General features: G+C 37.2%; 1 protein-coding gene across 1 annotated transcript in view; it reads left to right on the plus strand.

Moving 5' to 3' along the window:
• MLIP (muscular LMNA interacting protein) overlaps positions 1-18387 on the plus strand; it is a 147915-nt gene that overhangs the window by 85250 nt on the left and 44278 nt on the right. The window contains exon 12 of the mRNA XM_023544748.2: positions 1059-1187. Coding sequence (XP_023400516.2) covers positions 1059-1187 — 129 coding nt within the window. The remainder of the gene's footprint in view (positions 1-1058; positions 1188-18387) is intronic.

The following is an 18387-nucleotide window of genomic DNA, read 5'->3' on the forward strand; positions in this document are numbered from 1 at the left end:
AAGGAGTATCACAACTTTTTATAGAATTATTCTTGTGTGTTTGGAATGTTTTTGCAAACATCAATCATTTTGTGACATTTTATAGAGTAACAAGATTTTGGGTTGGTGAAACATCATTTTAACACTGCCCCAAACTAGATATCTCTTTCACTGTCCCTGCGGCTGCTGCTTCTTTTTTTTTTTTTGTCAAATGGACAAGTTTATGACGCCTAGGTGACTGGTATATTAGCTAAAACTCTTCTGATTGCAACTTATAGAAGTAAACTTGTATAATATGAAAAGAGGAAACTAGTGTAAAAGCAAAGGGAAGTCTTAGAGAACGTCAGGCAGGAAATTCAGCTGATTCCCAGGGATGCTTTGTGATTGTATTCTGGAAAGTCTGCAAGTATCTCTCATCTCTGGGTGAGGCCTCCTCATGAACTTTGCTCTCTCCTTCTTGATTTTGGAAAATCTGCTTTTTCTGGCAAATTAAGTCTTTCCCATGGCTCCCAAATTGGTATTTTTTCAACCTTCCTAAGTTATTGAAAAGAGACAATCTGTTTGCCTCCATGCCCCAACTTAGGTCAGAAGGCCACCCCTGGTTCCATCACGCATGATGTAAACATGGATTCTGGGGGTTCAGCCCTGTAGATTTGGGGGCATAGAGACAGATACCAGAAAAAAGGAAGTGGTTATGGGCTTGGTGGATGTGCCAAATTTGTCTATCTTAATATGCCCGGAATTCTGCTCATCACAATGAATATTTATCAAATAAAATATTTGTTGACCTTATGCACTAACGGATAGAGGAGCCCTTATGACTAGATGAACGAAGAAGTTTTTGCATTTTGAACATCACAACAGTGGATCATTATGAATCAGTTGCTATAACAATCAACTTCAGACTAAAGTTGCATTAGTTAAAATAATTTGATATTCAGGCTCTTTTTGTGAATTTGTAAAATCACTTTAAAATTAAAAAATTTAAATTTTAGTGAAAAAAAACATTTGAAGGACATAATAATACGTATATTCATTTTAATAGTGTTTATCTCTCTCTTTAAATTTACTTGATGAAGACTAAGCCTGGAGTAATTCGCCCAGTTCCTGTAAAATCCAAAATTTTCCTGAAAAAAGAAGAGGAAATCTATGAACCCAACCCTTTTAGTAAATACCTGGAAGATGACAGTGACCTCTTTTCCGAGCAGGTGAGCATACACGTGAGAAAATATTTGATGTTTTGATATATGACTTTATAAAATATGGAGATGCCTCTATGAATATAGTATGTGTGAGAAAAATGTCCATTTGATTATAGTACCTTTGGTAATAAAAAGGTTAACGTTTTTATAAGAAGAAGGAATTCTAATAAATTCCCAGGATGGTATTTTAAAACATAGCAACATTTCTTTTTCCTAAAATTTTTCTACTTAGTGCTGGTTTTGCTTCAGGATCAAGAAATTACTCTCTATAAAATCCATGAAATTACTGGTTGGATGGGGCAGGCAGATTTTGTATTTTTATTTCTAAAATGTTGATTCCCTTTAAAGAGATACAATGTTTGGAACATTAGTCACCGCTGGCAAAAGTCCTTCACATTTGTATTAACATCTGCCATATACTAGCTCTAAGATACTGGGTAACTCATTTCATCTTTTTAGGGTTCAGTTTCTTAATCTGTAAGAGGACACATTTAAATTAGGTGACTATTAAGGACCCTTTAAACTCTAAAATTTAGATTACTTAAAAATGTATTATTAACCTTGACTGGGTCTGAAATCCTTATATGGCCTAGAAAAAATTCATTATAAATATATTTTCATGATTAGCCATAGTTTTTATGTTTATAAAATGGAGAGGAAAATAGTTTCTATGTATCTATGTATACTTTGCGAAGACTGCTATGATTGAGATAAGTTTGAATTTTTTTTAGAAGATAAGAACTAAAAATCATTGAAAATAAATAATTCAGGCAGCTGTTTTCATCTTATGGAATTAAATGTTGCCCTCAATTTAAACAGAGAAATCTTATTGATTCATAGAATCGTCTTCACTAATTCCACATATAACAGAAATGGAAATTCCTGTTAGGAATGCATATCTCCATCATCGTCAAGAACACTTATTAAATACCTATTGCTTGCAAGACACTAGCATTTCAGAGACTTAACATGAAATTTTGGAGAGTAGGAGATCATTATAAAAAGTGTAAAAGGATAATCTAGTATTTATGTGAAAAATAAAATGCCCACAGTAAAATAAATTTCACATGTTATCCATGTAGCCTACATTCTTCAAAATATATATAATACTGCTGGAAATTATATTTTCATTCTTTTTTGTTAGTATAATTTATGCATTTTATTTCAAACAAGATTCCTTGTAGAATATCAAGTTAACCTACTGGTAATTTATTACCATTTACTTTTTACTGTCTTCTGAAATGATAAATTCCATTTTTGAATGCAGGAAATCCTCGTTAAGAGCATTTCTTGTTATTGTGTTTCCTGACTATAAAAGCAACTTTAAATCTCTATTTATGTTATAATATAAATCTATGTATTTCCAGATAATTTGCTGAAAACTTGATCTCTTTTGCAAGTATTAAGGTATCACAGACATAATCTAATTTTTACATTTTTTTTCCATCAGTTTATTTTTGTTTGTATCCCAACTTGAGTGTGGAACAGGAGTCTGCAGACTGTCAGAATAGAAAGAAGTCTAGCATATTATGTAAAAGCAAATTTCAAACATCCTCTGGTCTTCGTCATTGACCTTACATGACAGGGAAAACATAATGAAACCTTGAGGCTGCAGCACACCTGGAAAACTGCACATACTATCAACTGGCCTCTTTATATAGAGCTCTAACTACCATCTCATTGGGTCCAGAATCTACAATGAATTTATAGGAGCTTTATTTTTTCTGATATCAAAGAGAGCCCACAAGAGTAGTTGCTAAGATCGACTTAAAAAAATAAATTGAGCAATAACAATTTATCATCAAAACATTGCTACTTCATTTGAACCACAACAGAAGAGAGCACACTCAAATTCTGTACTAGTCTCTGTTGTGTTCTCTTAGACTGCTGCCACAGAATAAATTGAATGGTTCCAAACTCAGTTGATCTCACCCACCCATGTAATGGAAAATTCTTTAGCCAAACAGTTGGGCCAAATTGAAGCAGCTCGTATTTACTAATCTGCCTTGTACTGGGGCTTGTTCCACATGACAGCAGATGTTTGATGGGATTGTTAAGTCAATAAATTTTCCTTAGCAGCTTCACTGCCATAAAATATGATTTCAAAACTCTCTGTTATAAAATTTCAGACACTAAAGATGATGAGACCAGACAGAAATGTATTTACTGTAGCTCAAAAAGGTACTACTGGGCAGCCTATTGAACTGATAATGAACTGACAGTCTGCCTGGAAACAGCCTCTGAGTACTAAAAGCAAAGTTTGAAACCAAATGCATAACCAAGTAATCCAGACTTTATTAGTCAACAACTCTTACATCAAAATGGCGTAGCTCAGGAACCATTATTCTATATCAGATGGATTTTTCACAAAATCTCTTCAGAATTAAGGTTATACTTTTTCTAAAATAACCATTAAATGCATTATTATACCAATTTTGTGGCTCTTTTGTGTTATTACAAAATATCCTTACACCCCACATGTGGATTTAGAACTGTGGGGATGTGCTTTGAAGCAGGGTATTCCCATTGATAATTAAAGGCAGAGTTGGAAAATAATTAACAGAACTGATTGGCCAAATGGGCATCCAGAAGACAGAGTGGCTCCCAAAATCAATTCACAGGTGAGAATGAAGATACTAAAGAGCTGAATCATTTTTAGTTTATTCTGACTACATGTGAGTTTGTAAAATGTATTGATTGTTTTCTGGTCATTTAATGTATCTAATTAGAAAAAGATGATTTCTTCATTGAATACTATCAACTTAATATAAAAAAGCAATTGTATGTGTGTTATGCAAAATAATCTTTCTCTGTCTTTCTTTATGAATTAGTAATTCAACCCCTGATATTAGATATGCCATTACCTTCTTAAAGCCCTTGAGAAATATATAAAAAAACATTTTTGGATTGAATTATAGGGACAATATTTTTATTTCATTTGATTTTCCAGGAAATGATTTCCTTTTTTTTAAAATGAGAAATAGGGCTTCCCAGCATGTATACCTCTTAATTTTATTTTCCTTAACTTGTTTCACTGGGAGAGAAGGTGTTTTTGTGTGAAAATGACCATTTAGAGAATATTCTCCTCACCACCTCACAGAGAACATGAAAGGGTAATTATAGGGGATTTTCTTCATTGTAGCACACCCACTCCTCACTTATCAACTATCTTGTTATTCAATATTTTGCATTTACAATAGTAAAAAATCTACTATGCAATTATTTTGTGCATTAATGATGTATGTCTGGCAGTAACGAACGTCTAGTTATGAGGTGAGAGTAATGCTGGCTGTGATAGTTAAGGTTACATGTTAGCTTAGCTGGGCCTTGATTCTCAGTGGTTTGGCAGTTATGTAATGATGTAATAATTTGGCAGTTATGTAGTGAAGCAATTTGGCAGTTATATAATGATGTAAAAGGAGTCCTGGTGGCACAGTGGTTAAGGTGATTGACTGCTAACTGAAAGGTCAGCAGTTTGAAATCACCAGCAGCTCCACGGGAGAAAGATGTGGCGGTCTGCTTCTGTAGAGATTTATAGCTTTGGAAAACCTACAGGGTCGCTATGAGTTGGAATCAACTCAACTGCAGTGGCTTTTTGGGTTGGGTAATGACATACTGACACTTATGTAATGATATAGTCATCCTCCATTATGTGATCTGATGTGGTCATTCCCCATTTGTGCAAAATGCTGATTTTCACATAACGACCTGTTCTTTCAAACCTAACCATGTTGATAAGTGAGGAGTGGGCGTAAATTCATTCCTTGTTTTCATATGAATTTCTAACACATTTCACTTGCCTTCTTTCCTTCCCAAACTGTGTTTGACGTTCAACTTTGGTGATTACATGGGTGACTTTCAGATTCAGATCTAATGATTGATCAAGTTATGTTTCAGCCATGACCTTAAACTTCCTTATGTCACCCACATGTTAATATTACAGAGCAAATCCCCATTTTTCACATAAGATGAAATTGACAATACTGCCTTTTAATCTGAGTGACTCTGGCTTTGCCACAGATTACCCCCTTTTAAACAATTGTTTCTCAATCAAAATGTCTCATTTTCCTTGTCATAAAAGTATTTTTAAAATCATTGCTGGCCTTTTATTAAGAAACATTTTGTTGTTCAAAATGTTTAAATTAACATTTTTAGGTCTAGAAATGATTAAGTGAGTTGCCAGATTGTTTAAAGGAGAGAGAAACCAAAATTCATTCAAGTGTTACATTTCTTTTGGAAGGGTTAAGACTAGAGATTTGGCTTCTCCAAATTTTATCATGTTGATTTTGTTTAGTCAAGTAATGAGATCTTTGTGAGTTTTTCTTTTCTCTATTTTCTTTTTTTTTAAATTTCCATCCCTCCCTTCTTCCTTTCCTACTTTTCTCTCTTTCTCCTTTCCTCTCTCTCCTCCTCCCTCCCTTCCTTTTTTTTGTCCCTTCCTCCCTTCCTTTCTGCCTGCTACTATATGTAATAGACAATTTATCATGAACAGGTTATGTATTTTATATGATAGATAATTTATCATTAACATAATAAATTATTGTCTTCGGCTGAGTTCTCTAGAGAAGCAAAACCAGTAAAGCGTATAGATATATATATAGAAAGATTTATATCAAGGAAAGGACTCATGATCATAGAGGCTGGAACGTCCCAAGTCCATGGATCAAGATAGAGGCTTCTCTAGATTCATGTAGCTGCAGGGGCTGGTGAACCCAAGATTGGCAGGTTGGAGAGCAGGGCTCCTGCTCTCAGGCTGTGAAGATTGACAAACTCCAAGATCTGCAGATAAGCTGATATAGCTCAAGTCCCAAGAACCAGAGGTCAGATGAACAGGAGGCAGCCGCAGGATCCAGAGTGAGCAAAAAAGCCAGAATGTCTGCTTATACTCAAATGCAAACACCCCTGAGGAAAATACCTTTCAACTGATTGGCCACTCAAAGCAGATTCGATCATGGGAGCGATCACATATAAACACTGAGAACCATGGCCCAGCCAAGCTGACACACAGTCTTAACCATCACAGTTATTTTTTCAGTTTTTACTTTAGAGACAATACTTGCTTTTTCCTCCAGGATGTAATCAAATAGGCTTCCCTCTTCAAACTTAAGATTTCACCTTTATTTTGGCTTTAGTTTATCTTTTTTTAAATTGTACTTTATGTGAAAGCTTATAGAACAAATTAGTGTCTTATGAAACAATTTACACATGCATTGTATTGTGACATTGGTTGCCAACCCTGCAATGTTTAAGCACTCTCAATACTCTTCCCTTCTCGACCTTGGGTTCCCCATTTCTATTCGTCCACCTTTCCATTGTCCTTGCCTCTGGGCTAGTGTACCCATTTAGTCTCATATACATGGTTGAAATACATGTGTTATTGGTTGTTTTATAGGCCTGTCTAATCTTTGGCTGAAGGGTGACCCTCTGGAGTGACTTCAGTACAGAGTTAAAAGGGTGTCTGGGGCCTTAGTCTTGGGGTTTCTTCAGTCTCTGACAGACCAGTAAGTTTGATCTTTTTCTGTGAGTTAGAATTTTGTTCTACATTTTTCTCCAGCTCTGTCTGGGACCCTCTATCGTGATCCCTGTTAGAGAAGTCAGTGGTGGTAGTTGGGCACCATCTAGTTGTGCTGGATTCAGTCTGGTGGAGGCCGTGGTAGTTGTGGTCCATTAGTGCTTTGGACTAATCTTTCCCTTGCATCTCTGGCTTTCTTCATTCTCCCTTGCTCCAGATGGGGTGGGACCAGTAAATATATCTTAGATGGCTGCTCACAAGATTTTAAGACCCCAGGTGCTACTGTTTTAGTTTATCTTGACCTAGTATACACATCAAAAATGGGAGATTGGAACTACAGCATTGGGATTTTCTGTTGCAGTTGTCTACATTGATAAAGGAGACTTCTTTATCTGCCTTTCTTCACTTGCCATATGTAGGTCAAGAATCTTAAAAAGATTTTTACTTGCTTAAAACAAACAAACAAAAAACCCAAAAGAAACAAAAAAACAAGCACATAAAGTAGACCATTGACCACTTCTATCATAGTGGTCTCTGAAACATTAGTTGCTTAACAAATAGTGAATTTGTAGTATCTTCTTATTGTTGTTGGGTGCCATCAAATCAATTTTGAACTCATAGTGACTCCATGTAGCCTCTTAAACTGGTTGCCATTGAGTCGATTTTGATTCGTAGTGACCGTATAGGACAAGGTAGAACTGCCCCATAGGGTTTCCAAGGCCATAATCTTTATGGAAGCAGACTGCCACATCTTTCTCCTGCAGGGTGTCTGGTGGGTTTGAACTGCCGACTTCTCAGTTAGCAGCAGGGTGCTTTAACCATTGCACCACCAGGGCTCCTTATGTAGTCTCTTAGTATACCTCAATCTACTAGGAAACAGTGACGATTTAAAAGTTTTACGCAAATGGATCCTTCTATGTTCTGGTAACTTCTGATGACCTTTACATATCTTTAATCAAGAGGGATTGGCCACTGCCGTATTTACAACCTCTCTCATAAAGTATACAGTTTTAAAACAAGTCCTTGTTAAAGTCGAATTTTCTAAAATTCTATTCTGCTTTTATCCAAAAGCATTAAAGAGTAATGAGAATTTTGAAAGAGAGAAAGCAACTGTGTAAAAATAATTTCAAATAATATCCAAAATAAATGTGATTCAGAGATTAGAAAGTTAAAGCATTTATACTTTTTGGAAAGAAAAACATATATACTTCTTTGTTTTCCATCATAAAAGTATACTATACCTTCTCTTTGAACGTTGAATCAACATCTGTGAATAAAACTATAGATGACAATAATTTATTTTGACATAGTTTTGTCTTATAATATATAAGACACTTTTGGTAAAACTAGTCAATATGTCACTCCCTCTCGCAGGACGCTGTCTACCATGATCCCCTCCCACCCTACCTATACTCTTCAATCCAACAACTGCCTTAAAATGATTTTGAGGGAAATTATTAGTATTCATGGTTAGGAAATGCAATCAAACTGAGGGGCTTGTGATTTTCTCTTCTCTACTGTGTGTTTTCTTTGACTCATAAAAAGTGGAATTAACGTAGACTACATAGAGGAAGACATAGTAAATATTGGGTTTTTCTTTGAGTATAAATGCTAAGATTGATGTGTTTGAAACACATTTTATAATCTCCAAACATGAGGGAGATTATTATATATTTTTAAATGTGAGTGAGACTAGCATAGACTTGAAATGATGACACGTGTAAAGGTCACTGCAAGATATGTGAGTTTGAAGATGAGTTATGTGACGAGAGTTGGGAACTTTTTCTCTCTGTGATTCAAGATAAAGTAATTTTAAGTTGGTACTTTAGGCAGAGAAAACAATAAATCTAAATGAAAAGAGCTACAAATAGAAGGTAAAAAAAAAAAAGCAGAAAGCTAAAGCTGGGGAAATAAACTGTTTTTAAAATTCCATTACAAAAGGAAAGATGGCTTGAAAAGCTCAGACTATGAAAAACTAAGACCAGTATAATGAAGGCAGATATAGAAAAAAAAGAAAACAGGATATATTTTTGAAAAAATGAAATGTATTTTTCTCTTTTTCAAAGGCAGCATGCCAAGGAAGTTGTCTTCATTATCTAGTACTGCAATGACAGAAATACCACAAGTAAATGGGTTTAACGAAGATGAATTTATTCTTTCACAGTTTACGAGGCTAGAAGTCCAAATTCAGGGTACCATCTCTAGGGGAAGGCTTTCTCTCTCTGTTGGCTCTGGGGGAAGGTCCTTGTAATCAATCTTACCCTGGCCTAGGAGCTTCTCAGCACAGGGGCCCCAAGTTCTTCGGTTGTTCTATCCCTGGTTCTTCTTTCTTGGTAGTAGGAGGTCCCACTTCTCTCTGCTCACTTCTCTCTTTTATATGTCAAACGAAATTGACTCAAGATACAACCTAATCCTGTAGATTGAGTTCTGTCCCACTGACATAACTGCCTCTAATCCTGCCTCATTAACATCGTAGACATTAGGATTTACAACACATGGGATAAATATATCAGAACGCAAAATGTACGACAACCACACAATACTGGGAATCATGGCCTAGCCAAATTGATACACATTTTGGGGGGACACAATTCAACCCATAACAGAAGGTCTCTAGTAAATTTGTAAATTTAAAACTGATGATTCTTCAGGGATGGCAGAATGGACACATTTTTAGAGTTTTCAAGCTAATATTCTAATTTCTAAATATGGACAGCCTAAGTGAAATTTTTTTTTTCTATTGTAGCCACACTCAAGTATTAATTTGTCTTATGAACCTTTAGATTTCTGATTATTTTAATTCTACTTTTCCATGAAAATAAAAAATTACATCTGCCAAGAAAATAAACAGCTTACCAGGAATTGGCTTGTCAGTTATCTTTATCTTGTTTCATAGTAAAGTTGGAAGGCTTAGCATATTTTACTTGCTTAAATAAAAGCAAGTATATATGATATTTATTCTATTTGGTAAGTTAAAAAAAAATAGGAACTTTTTTCTCAATCTTAGGCTAAATGGTTTCCCGGAAGTATTAAAACTCCACTGCCTTTAATTCAGTTCCGACTCACTGCCCCATAGGGTTTCCAAGGGGTGGCTGGTGGATTCTAACTGCTGACCTTTTGGTGAGCAGTTGAACACTTAACCACTGTGCAACCAGGGCTCTCATTATTTGCATGTGGTTGCGCACTGGCCCCTTGCAGGTGTTAAGGTACCTTGGTGGCACAATGGTTAAGCCCTCAGTTGCTAACTGAAAGGTAGGAAGTTCGAATTCACCCAGGTGCTCCATGGGAGAAAAGGCATGACAATCTGCTCCCATAAAGATCACATCCCAGGAAACCCTATGGGGCAGTTCTTTTCTGTCACATGGGGTCGTTCTAAGTTGGAATCAACTGGATGGCACTCAATAACAAAAACGGACAAACTAGTTTCATCTCCCCATTTTAGAACCCACATTCTGGCAGGATCTGATGATCTCATTTATTTTGATGTGTAATTGAACCAAAGTTAAACTAGGGGAGCTTGGTTTGCAGAAAGAGATCTGAAATGTGAGTCAGCTCCCAGCCTCTTCGGGGGACTTGCCCAACAAAGTGCCTGGTGCATAAGACATACTCGGCGTATTTGTGAAACTGAACCTCATTGGTGAAATGAGGAGATTGGACTATACCAGTGGCTCTCAACTATGGGAGATTTGTCACAGACGTTCTTGATTTTCACCACTGTGGAGGTGCTGCTGGCATCTATGAGTAGAGGCCAAGGATGCTGCTGAACATCCTATAATTCACAAAACAGATCCTTCTTTTCAGCAAAGAATTATCCAGTCCAAAATGTCAATAGTGCTGAGGTTGAGAAACCCTGGACTAGACCATCTCTTGGTCCTTTTCCAGCTCCAAGAACATTATGACTAATAAAACTCAATAGTTTATCTCTGCCAGGGGCATTTTAGTTTAAAAAACATTGATTAGCTGCCCTTTCGTGTGTATGTGTTTTAATTAAGAAATTTTCCTTCTTTGATTTACACCAAGGAGGTAAGGCTTCATTTAAGGAATTTCTTACATCTCAAATAATATCCCATATAGCCTCTACTCATAATCATAGCCCTGTTTGAAAGGGACATATATTTTCTTTTTTGGGACATACATTTTCAGTGGCTCCAGATGTACCAGCAAAATTATGGCTTCTACGCCTTTCTAGACATTTATCCCTTCTTTGTGTATTTCTCCAATAACTAGGTTTCAAGACAAGCAACTAGAAGAGAAATTTAAAAATGTGGCAGTCTATATAGTAATTCTTACAATGCAGGCTCTTAGATGAAGTTATTCCCTATCCTGGACATTATTATCTTCATCTGCAAGATGAGGGGGTTGTACTAGGTGCTATTAAAGGTTCTCTCTTACCCTGAAAATATGTGTTTATGCCTTTAATTATTACTGGAACATAGTAAGCTCAATGGAGATTAGTATTATTATTATAATCTCCATAGAGTTCACTATGATGTTTGTGCATGTGTGTTTTTTTTGGGGGGGGGGTTCCTTTAGAGAATTTTATTGTTATTATTATGACTTTTTTATTTCTTTAAAAATAACTTCCTATTTGTAGATGACTGAGAAATTACTAGTGAAATTTATTGTCACTGTTTGCCTTTGAATAACTATAATTTTATCATGCCTAAACTGAAAACTCTGGGAGGAGAGATATTTTCTGTTCAAAATTAAGTACGCGGGGGCAACTTCAGCAAAATAATGGAGTAGACAGCTCCAGGGTCCTGTCCTTTTACAGAAACATTGAAAATTCAAGCAAAAGCTATCAGAATCGACTTTGACAAAATTCTGGAAGATAGGTAAAGGTTTAGAACAACAAAGCAAACACTGAATCAAAAAAAGACCACTTAAAAATGGTAGGAAAACCCCATGACATTTTTTATCTGCTCTTGCCTTACCATTCCCCAGCTCAGCAGCAGTCTTGGAGACGATAGCCTGTGTTGCCAGTGTGTGTCCCTGGTCCCTGGTTCCAGAGAGAGCAAAGTAGACCTTAGTAGACCTTATTTAGAAAGAATTGTGTTTCCCTGGTCTGGCCTATCTGGGAGCTGCCTGAAGGACTGATGCAAGGAGCTTGTCTTTGTTTTACCTAAGTTGGTACTCACTTGGAGAAAGAGTGGAGGAACATCTCAAAAACATTTTAAGGCAAACAAATAACATGCATCTTCCTGGGGCAAAATATTGTGATTAAGGCATACAATAGAGCACTTGAAAGTATGAGATAAAAAACTGGGGAGAATTTCTTTGGGAAATTAAATCATTCAAAAGATCCTGGGAATTTAGAAAACCACATACATTTCCATAAAGCAGGTTGCATGTTCAGAAAAGATCTGAAACCATCCTAAATTTTTACCACAAGTTGGTCTCTAGGATCATTGCAAGCAGGAAGTGAAGATTAAGGCTAAGTATTGAAGGAGTGCTCCATCACAGAGACAATCTGTAGACTGAGAGACTTTTTTCTTTCTTTCTCTTTTTCTTTGTTCCTTCTTCTCTCTTTCTTTCTCTTGGGCTCCTGGCATTCAGGAAAATCTCTGTTAAAACACTAGATGAATTAAAAAAACAGAGACTGCACATGAAAAAGAAAAAAGACTATACAAAAACAGTTTAGTCACTAAAAAACAAATAGCTACTAAACCCAAAACTAGCAGAAGGAAGAAAATAATAAAGCTATGAAGGGACATAAGATAGGATAATAAACAATAATAAAGAAAAGGGAAGAAAATAAAACTGAAATATCTTAAGCTAGACTGACCAAAAAAAAGTTATGTAAGTAAAATGAGAAATAAAAATGAGAACTTTATTACTAACCTTAGAGAAATAAATAGGATTCTAAAATAATACTATAACAATTACCTGCCAACTAATTAGATAACTCCCCAAGAGTCTGTCAGTTGGCCATACTGTGTTGGCTTTCGTGTTGCTGTGATGCTGGAAGCTATGCCACCAGTATTTCAAATACCAGCAGGGCCACCTATGGTGAACAGGTTTCAGCTGGGCTTCCAGACTAAGACACACTAGGAAGAAGGACCTGGAGGTCTACTTCTGAAAAAATTAGCCAGTGAAAAAATTATGAATAGCAGTGGAACATTGTCTGCTGTAGAGTCAGAAGATGAGCCCCTCAGGTTGGAGCTCCTCAAAGTAGCATTGACTTTAATGACGTGGATGGAGTCAAGCTTTAGTATCTTCATTTGCTGATGTCTCATGACTCAAAATGAGAACAGCTGCAAAATCCATTAATGATCGGAACATGGAGTGTCTGAAGTATGAATTTAGGAAAACTGGAAGTCATCAAAAATGAAATGGAACACATAAAGGTCAATATTCCAGGCATTAGTGAGCTGAAACGGACTGGTATTGGCCAGTTTGAATTGGACAATCATATGCTCTGCTATGCTGGGAATGACAAATTTGAAGAAAAATAGCATTGTCAAAAAGAACATTTCAAGATCTATCCTGAAAAACAATGATGTCAGTGATAGGACAGTATCTATAGGCCTATAAAGAAGACCAGCTGTTATGACTATTATTCAAATTTATGAACCAACCACTAAGGCCAAAGATGAAGAAATTGAAGATTTTTACCAACTTCTGCAGTCTGAAGTTGATCAATCATAAAATCAAGATGGATTGATAATTACTGGTGAATGGAATGTGAAAGTTGGAAACAGAGAATAGTGGTTGGAAAATATGGCCCTTGTGATAGAAATGATGCTGGAGATTGCATGGTAGAATTTTGCAAGACCAATGACCTCTTCATTGCAAATATCTTTTTTCAGCAGCATAAACAGCAACTATACCTGTGGACCTCCTCTATGAAATACACAGGAATCAAATAAAAAAGATATGTGGAAATAGATGATGAAAAAGCTCAATATCATCAGTCAGAACAAGGCCAGGGGCCAACTATGGAACAGACCATCAATTGCTCATATGCAAGTTCAAGTCGAAGCTGAAGAAAGTTAGAACAAGTCTACGAGAGCCAAAGTATGACCTTGAGTATATCCTACCTGAATTTAGAGACAATCTCAAGAATAGATTTGATGCGTTGAATGTTAATGACAGAAGACGAGATGAGTTGTGGAATGACATCAAGAACATCATACGTGAAGAAAGCAAAAAGTCGTTAAAAAGATAGGAAGAAAGAAAAAATGAAAATGGATGTCAGAAAACACTTTGAAGTTTGCTGTTGAAAGAAAGGAAGAAATGATGACATAAGAGAGCTGAACAGAAGATTTCAAAGGGTGGCTCAAGAAGACAAAGCAATGTATTATAATGACATGTACAAAGACCTGGAGCTGGAAAACCAAGAGAGAAGAACATGCTCAGCATTTCTCAAGCTGAAAGAACTGAAGAAAAAGTTCAAGGCTTGAGTTGCAATATTGAAGGATTCTACAGGCAAAATACTGAACGATGCAGAAAGCATCAAAAGAAGTTGGAAGGAATACACAGAGTCACTATACGAAAAAGAATTGGTTGACATTCAACCATTTCAGGAGGTAGCATATGATCAAGAACCAATGGTACTGAAGGAAGAAGTCCAAGCTGCGCTGAAGGCATCGACGAAAAACAAGGCTCTAGGAATTGATGGAATACCACTTGAGATGTTTCAACAAATGGAAGCCGCACTGGAAGTGCTCACACATCTATGCCAAGAAATTTGGAAGACAGCTACCTGGCCAGCTGACTGGAAGAAATCCATTTTTGTGCCCATTCCAAAGAAAGATGATCCCACAGAATACAGAAATTATCAAACAATCTCATTAATATCACACACAAGTAAAATTTTGCTGAAGATCATTCAAAAGTGGTTGTAGCAGTACATCAACAGGGAACCACCAGAAGTTCGAACTGGATTCAGAAGGGGACGTGGAACCAGGGATATCATTGGTGATGTCAGATCGTTCTTAGCTGAAAGCAGAAAATACGAGAAAGATGTTTACCTGTGTTTTATTGGCTATGCAAAGGCATTTGACTATGTAAAAAAAAAAAAAATTGGATCATAAGAAATTATAGCTAATGTAGCAAGGAATGGAAATTCCAGAACACTTAATTATGTTTGTGTGAAACCTGTACATAGGCAACGAGGCAATTGTTCGAACAGAACAAGGGTATACTCCATGGTTTAAAATCAGGAAAGGCATGAGTCAGGGTTGTATCCTTTCACTATACTTATTCAGTCTGTATGCTGAGCATATAATCTGAGAAACTGGACTGTATGAAGAAGAATGTGGCATCAGGATTGGAAGAAGACTTATTAATAACTTGCAATAGGCAGATGACACAACCTTGCTTCCTAAAAGTGGAGAGGACTTGAAGCACTTGCTAATGAAGAACAAAAGACTATAGCCTTCAGTATAGATTACATTTTTTTTAAATAATTTTTATTGTGCTTTAAGTGAAAGTTTACAAATCAAGTCAGTCTGTCACATACAAGCTTATATACATCTTACTACATACTGCCATTTACTCTCCCCCTAATGAGTCAGCCCGCTCCCTCCTTCCAGTCTCTGCTTTCGTGACCGTTTTGCCAGTTTCTAACCCCCTCTACCCTCCCATCTCCCCTCCAGACAGGAGAAGCCAACACAGTCTCAAGTGTCCACCTGATACAAGTAGCTCACTCTTCATCAGCATCTCTCTCCAACCCATTGTCCAGTCCCTTCCATGTCTGATGAATTGTCTTCAGGAATGGTTCCTGTCCTGGGCCAACAGAAGGTTTGGGGACCATGACCGCTGGGATTGTTCTAGTCTCAGTCAGACCATTAAGTCTGGTCTTTTTATGAGAATTTGGGGTCTGCATCCCACTGTTCTGCTCCCTCAGGGGTTCTCTGTTGTGCTCCCTGTCAGGGCAGTCATCAGTTCTGGCCGGGCACCATCTAGTTCTTCTGGTCTCAGGATGATGTAAGTCTCTAGTTCATGTGGCCCCAGAGATTACATTTTAATGTAAAGAAAACAAAAATTCTCACAACTGGACCAATAAGCAACATCACAATAAACAGAGAAAATATTGAAGTTGTCAAGGATTTCATTTTACTTGGATCCACAATCAAAGCTCATTTCACCATACACTCCCAGCAGCCATTTCTATGTTTCCATACCAGGCTAGGCACAAGGGAATTTGTGAAACTTGCCTTTTCTCCCTCTTCTACCTGGGAATCCAGTGCCTAAATACCCTCTGATTTCTGATTCTCCAAATTTATCGGGGATGGTTTTAACCACCATCAATACAAAACCTAGTCCAACTGTGAAAGTAGAACATAGTAAACATTCTCAGCCACATACAGGGACTACTGATCTCCTTGCTTCTTCGCGTCCCCTCCACCCCCTCTCTTCTAGCTCCCTCCTTTTTCTCCCTCCCATCAGTCTAAGTACATTTCACATATCTTCTTCACTCTTGCTAATTATGTTTTCTTCTCCTATGTATACATCCTTATGTATTTCGATGCTTTGAGTTCTAGGTTTTTGAAACCCCAAAGCTTCTCCCAAAATATTATATCTGCTATGGGTTCCCAAAATCTGTTTTGAAACTGAAATTAAAAAATTGGCGCTTTTCTTTTTCCCTCTGCAATTCTGCTGTAACATTCCTGCCTGGAGACCTGAAAATGGATTTAGCTGCCTGGGTTGGTGGAAGGAATAGGGAACACAGGACTATGGGGAAGAAAGAACTGGTTAATATATCCAAATATTATTCCCTGGCATGCTGTCCCTATAATGCTGAGTACACTGTGTTTTCATGATGGTGCCAATTCTTCTCTCCATATTCACTCCCTTTCCTTCTACTTTTTACAATTGTGCCAGGCCCTGCAATAGGCACTGACGATTCCTCAGGAAAGGAAGCAGACAATAGTCCTGCTCCAGTGGATCTGGGATTCTAGTGAGTTCTAGATATTCTGAACCTTGGCCTCTGTCTCTTTCTGGTTACTCTTAACTTCTCTGCACTTTCTGACTTCCTCACTCTAAATTGTCCACTTCCTACTCAGGCTGCACAATTCATGGCCTCTTACTGAATGACAGGAGATAAGCCTGGTCCTCTGGCCAATTAAGGGCCCCACTCTGGCTGCTGGGTACTGGAGCATTTAACTTTTCTTCTTCCTGCAAATGAGAGAAACACCATGGTAGGATGCCATGGGAAGAAGATAGGCTTTGTGTGATCTTGGGAGGATTGGTCAACTCACTGAGCATCAGTTTCATCCTCAGAAAAATGGGACTGCAAAGGAGTGAGTAAAAATGAGGGAAATCCTTCATGAGATGGATTGACACAATAGCTACAAAAACAGTGGGCTCTAATATACCAACAACTGTGAAGATGGCTTACGACGGGGCAGTATTTCATTCTGTTATACAGAAATCACCATGAGTCAGAGCCAATTCAATGGCAACTAAAAACAATAACAAAGGAGTCCCTGGGTGATGCAAACAGTTAAGCCTTCAACTACGAATTAAAAGGCTGGCAGCTTGAACCCACTCAGAGGCAGGCATCTTGGAAGAAAGTCCTGGTGATCTGTCAAAAGATCACTGGCATGAAAATCCTATGGAGCAGCTCTGCCCTGACACACATGGGGTGGCCGTGAGTCAGAACTGACTGGATGGGAACTGTTTTTTTTTTTTTTTTTTTGAGGGAGAGGTTTGTTTTGTTTTTAATGAAATTGTCACTATAAAAGGTCTCTGGAAACTTTAAAGGGAATGCAAATTTTAAGTGTTTACTATTATTAAAATGTAAATTATTATTTCCTTTAAAATCATTGTAATTTTGTAAAAAGGGAATTGGCTTCTGGCTCACCACCCAGATTATATATGGTTGGTATATGCATATCACCAAATATATTCTCCTCCTTTTCTCCTTCCTTGTGAGAAATCACAGAAACCTCTTTTCTAAGTTACTTTCTGACTTCTTCAACTTAAATTCCTGCTCTTCTACCTCCCCCCACCCTCTCTCCTCCCCCCGCCCCGCCAAGAAAAAATCCAGGTCAGCAGCGAAGAAGTGGAATTAAGCTATATGGATAGAAAAACAAATCTGCACAAAAGACTTCTTTAAAGTGTTAAAAAGCAAAGAGATGTCACTTTGGATGACTAAGGTGTGCCTGACCTAAGCCGTGGTATTTTCAATAGCCTCATATGCATATGAAAGCTGGACAATGAATAGTGAAGACTGAAGAAGAATTGTTGTCTTTGAATTGTGCTGTTGCAAAGAATATTGAATATACCGTGAGCTACCAAAAGAATGAACAATCTGTCTTGGAAAAGTACAGAGAGAATGCTCCTTAGAAGCAAGGATGATGAGACTTCATTTCACTCCTTTTGGATTACATTATCAGGAGGGACCAGTCCCTGGAGGAGAACATCACGCTTGGTAAAGTAGAGGGTCAGCGAAAAAGAGGAAGACCCTCTATAAGAGGTGGCTGCAATAATGGGCTCAAACATGCCTACTATTGTAAGGATGGCACAGGACTGACCATTGCTTCATTCTGTTATACATGGGGTCGCTATGAGTATGAACCGACTGAAAGGCATAACAATGTAGAAAAACATAAAATTCATCGTTTTAATATTTACTGCCCACTGTGATTGAGTAGGAAATATTTTCTCTTTCTTTTCCCTTGAGTGTCCCGCCATCAAATATCTTCATACTTATCTGTGTCATCTGGCTCTGTGAGCCTGGCTGTT

Source organism: Loxodonta africana, chromosome 1, assembly GCF_030014295.1.
Source record: "Loxodonta africana isolate mLoxAfr1 chromosome 1, mLoxAfr1.hap2, whole genome shotgun sequence".
Classification (NCBI taxonomy): domain Eukaryota; kingdom Metazoa; phylum Chordata; class Mammalia; order Proboscidea; family Elephantidae; genus Loxodonta; species Loxodonta africana.